At 68.5% G+C, this 1,493-nt stretch overlaps 2 protein-coding genes across 2 annotated transcripts in view; both read left to right on the top strand.

Moving 5' to 3' along the window:
• Window positions 1–929, top strand: part of LOC103899432 — a 3,383-nt gene extending 2,454 nt beyond the window's left edge. The window contains exons 2-4 of the mRNA XM_019472219.1: window positions 8–261; window positions 334–631; window positions 805–929. Coding sequence (XP_019327764.1) covers window positions 8–261; window positions 334–631; window positions 805–929 — 677 coding nt within the window. The remainder of the gene's footprint in view (window positions 1–7; window positions 262–333; window positions 632–804) is intronic.
• Window positions 930–1,031: 102 nt separating this feature from the next.
• Window positions 1,032–1,493, top strand: part of TPGS1 (tubulin polyglutamylase complex subunit 1) — a 3,256-nt gene continuing 2,794 nt past the window's right edge. Inside the window, exon 1 of the mRNA XM_009279909.1 lies at window positions 1,032–1,050. Within this exon, the coding sequence (XP_009278184.1) occupies window positions 1,032–1,050 (19 nt within the window). The remainder of the gene's footprint in view (window positions 1,051–1,493) is intronic.

Raw genomic sequence — 1,493 nt, 5'->3', positions numbered from 1 at the left:
CGGACAGCGGCAGTTCCGGCGGGGAGCCCCAGCACAGCCGGGCCCGTGACCACTACGGCACTGCCCCCAGAGCCGAGTGTCCCCACACATGATCCCACCACAGCCCTGACCACCACACTGCAGGAGCCCGATGCTGAGACCATCCTGGAGCCAGCTGCTGCCACCAAACCCCCCTCCACAGAGCGCCCTGCTCCCCGTGACCTCGTTGCAGGCAGTCCCACGGGACGTCTGGCCACCACCATGCTTCCTGGCTCCAGCACCGTGAGCCTCCCAGCTGAGGTGCAGGGGACGGCTGCGGACAGCATCAGCTGGGGCTCTCCCCCGGCGGAGAAGGGGACAGGACCATCCGTGGGGACAGCGCCCGCCTGCAGCCTGCAGATCTGGTCGCTGCCTCCCAACGGGACGCGGGGCAGGGCCCTGCGCATCGAGTGCCGCGCACAGTGCGCTGGGAACGCCACGGTCCGCTGGCTGCAGACCCCGGTGGCCCTCTCGCAGTACCGGGAGGAGGCGGTGGGCAGCAGCTCCACGCTGTGGCTGGACCGCACTGAGCCCCGGCACCAGGGCCACTACCAGTGTGTCCTGCTCGGCCACCGCTCCCAGGTGGTCAGTCTGCAGCTGACAGTCTTGGATGGTGAGTGGTGGTCTGCAGCCCCCTCTCCCTTACCCCCCATCGCTTGGGCTTGGGCTGCAGCGAGATGTGTTAGTGCCATGTTCAGTGCTGGGGGGTGTTATGCTCACCCCTGGGTATTTGCTGGCGTGGGCAGAGTCTGCCTGCAATTATACGTCCTTCTCATGTCTTTGCAGAGTCGTTCAGCGCGGGCCCCGCCATCGCTGCGGGGACAACGGTCTCGCTGTTGGCACTGATCGTGACTGGCGTCATGTCTCGTCGCCTGTGGAAACGATTCAGATCTCAGTACGAGCTGCCCTAGGAGTGGGAGCTGCCTGCAGATGCCCACAGCCCTCCGGCCCAGTCCCTGCTGTCGCCCTTTCTGCTGCCGGCCTCGCCCGGCCCCTGGGACGACAAGCAGCCGATGGAGCCCGGCGGAGCTGGTGAGGTGTGGGATGCTGCTGTGAGACCCAAGAGAAGAGCAGCCCCCACCCCAGGACAAGGGCTCTGGGACCCGGAGACCTCCGAGCTGCTGCTGCTGCTGCTTTTGAAAGCTTCACCCGTGCCTGAGGCTGCTGCTGCTCGCGATGCTGAGGGGCTTGTGAGGGGAAAGGCTGCGCTGCCCGGGGGGCCTCCGAGCGCTGGGAGCTGCTCGGCTCCCGGGCGCGTGGCCTGCTGCTCAGAGGAGCCGGTGCGTGAGTCCTGCGGGAGGGGAGAGCCTCAGGGCTGCCTGCGGGACGCCGTGAGAGGGGAAGGCTGGAGGGGAGACCGGCAGAGACGTCCGCAGTGACGGGCGGACCGGGACGCTCCCGGGGCTGGATGATGTTGGGCCGGCGCTGAGCGCCGGGGGGGCGCGTCCGGGCCTCAGGGGCTCCCGGCACCCACG

This window comes from Aptenodytes forsteri, unplaced genomic scaffold, assembly GCF_000699145.1.
Source record: "Aptenodytes forsteri isolate BGI_AS27 unplaced genomic scaffold, ASM69914v1 Scaffold147, whole genome shotgun sequence".
NCBI classification, from domain to species: domain Eukaryota; kingdom Metazoa; phylum Chordata; class Aves; order Sphenisciformes; family Spheniscidae; genus Aptenodytes; species Aptenodytes forsteri.
This window is presented reverse-complemented; position numbering and strand designations above follow the sequence as displayed.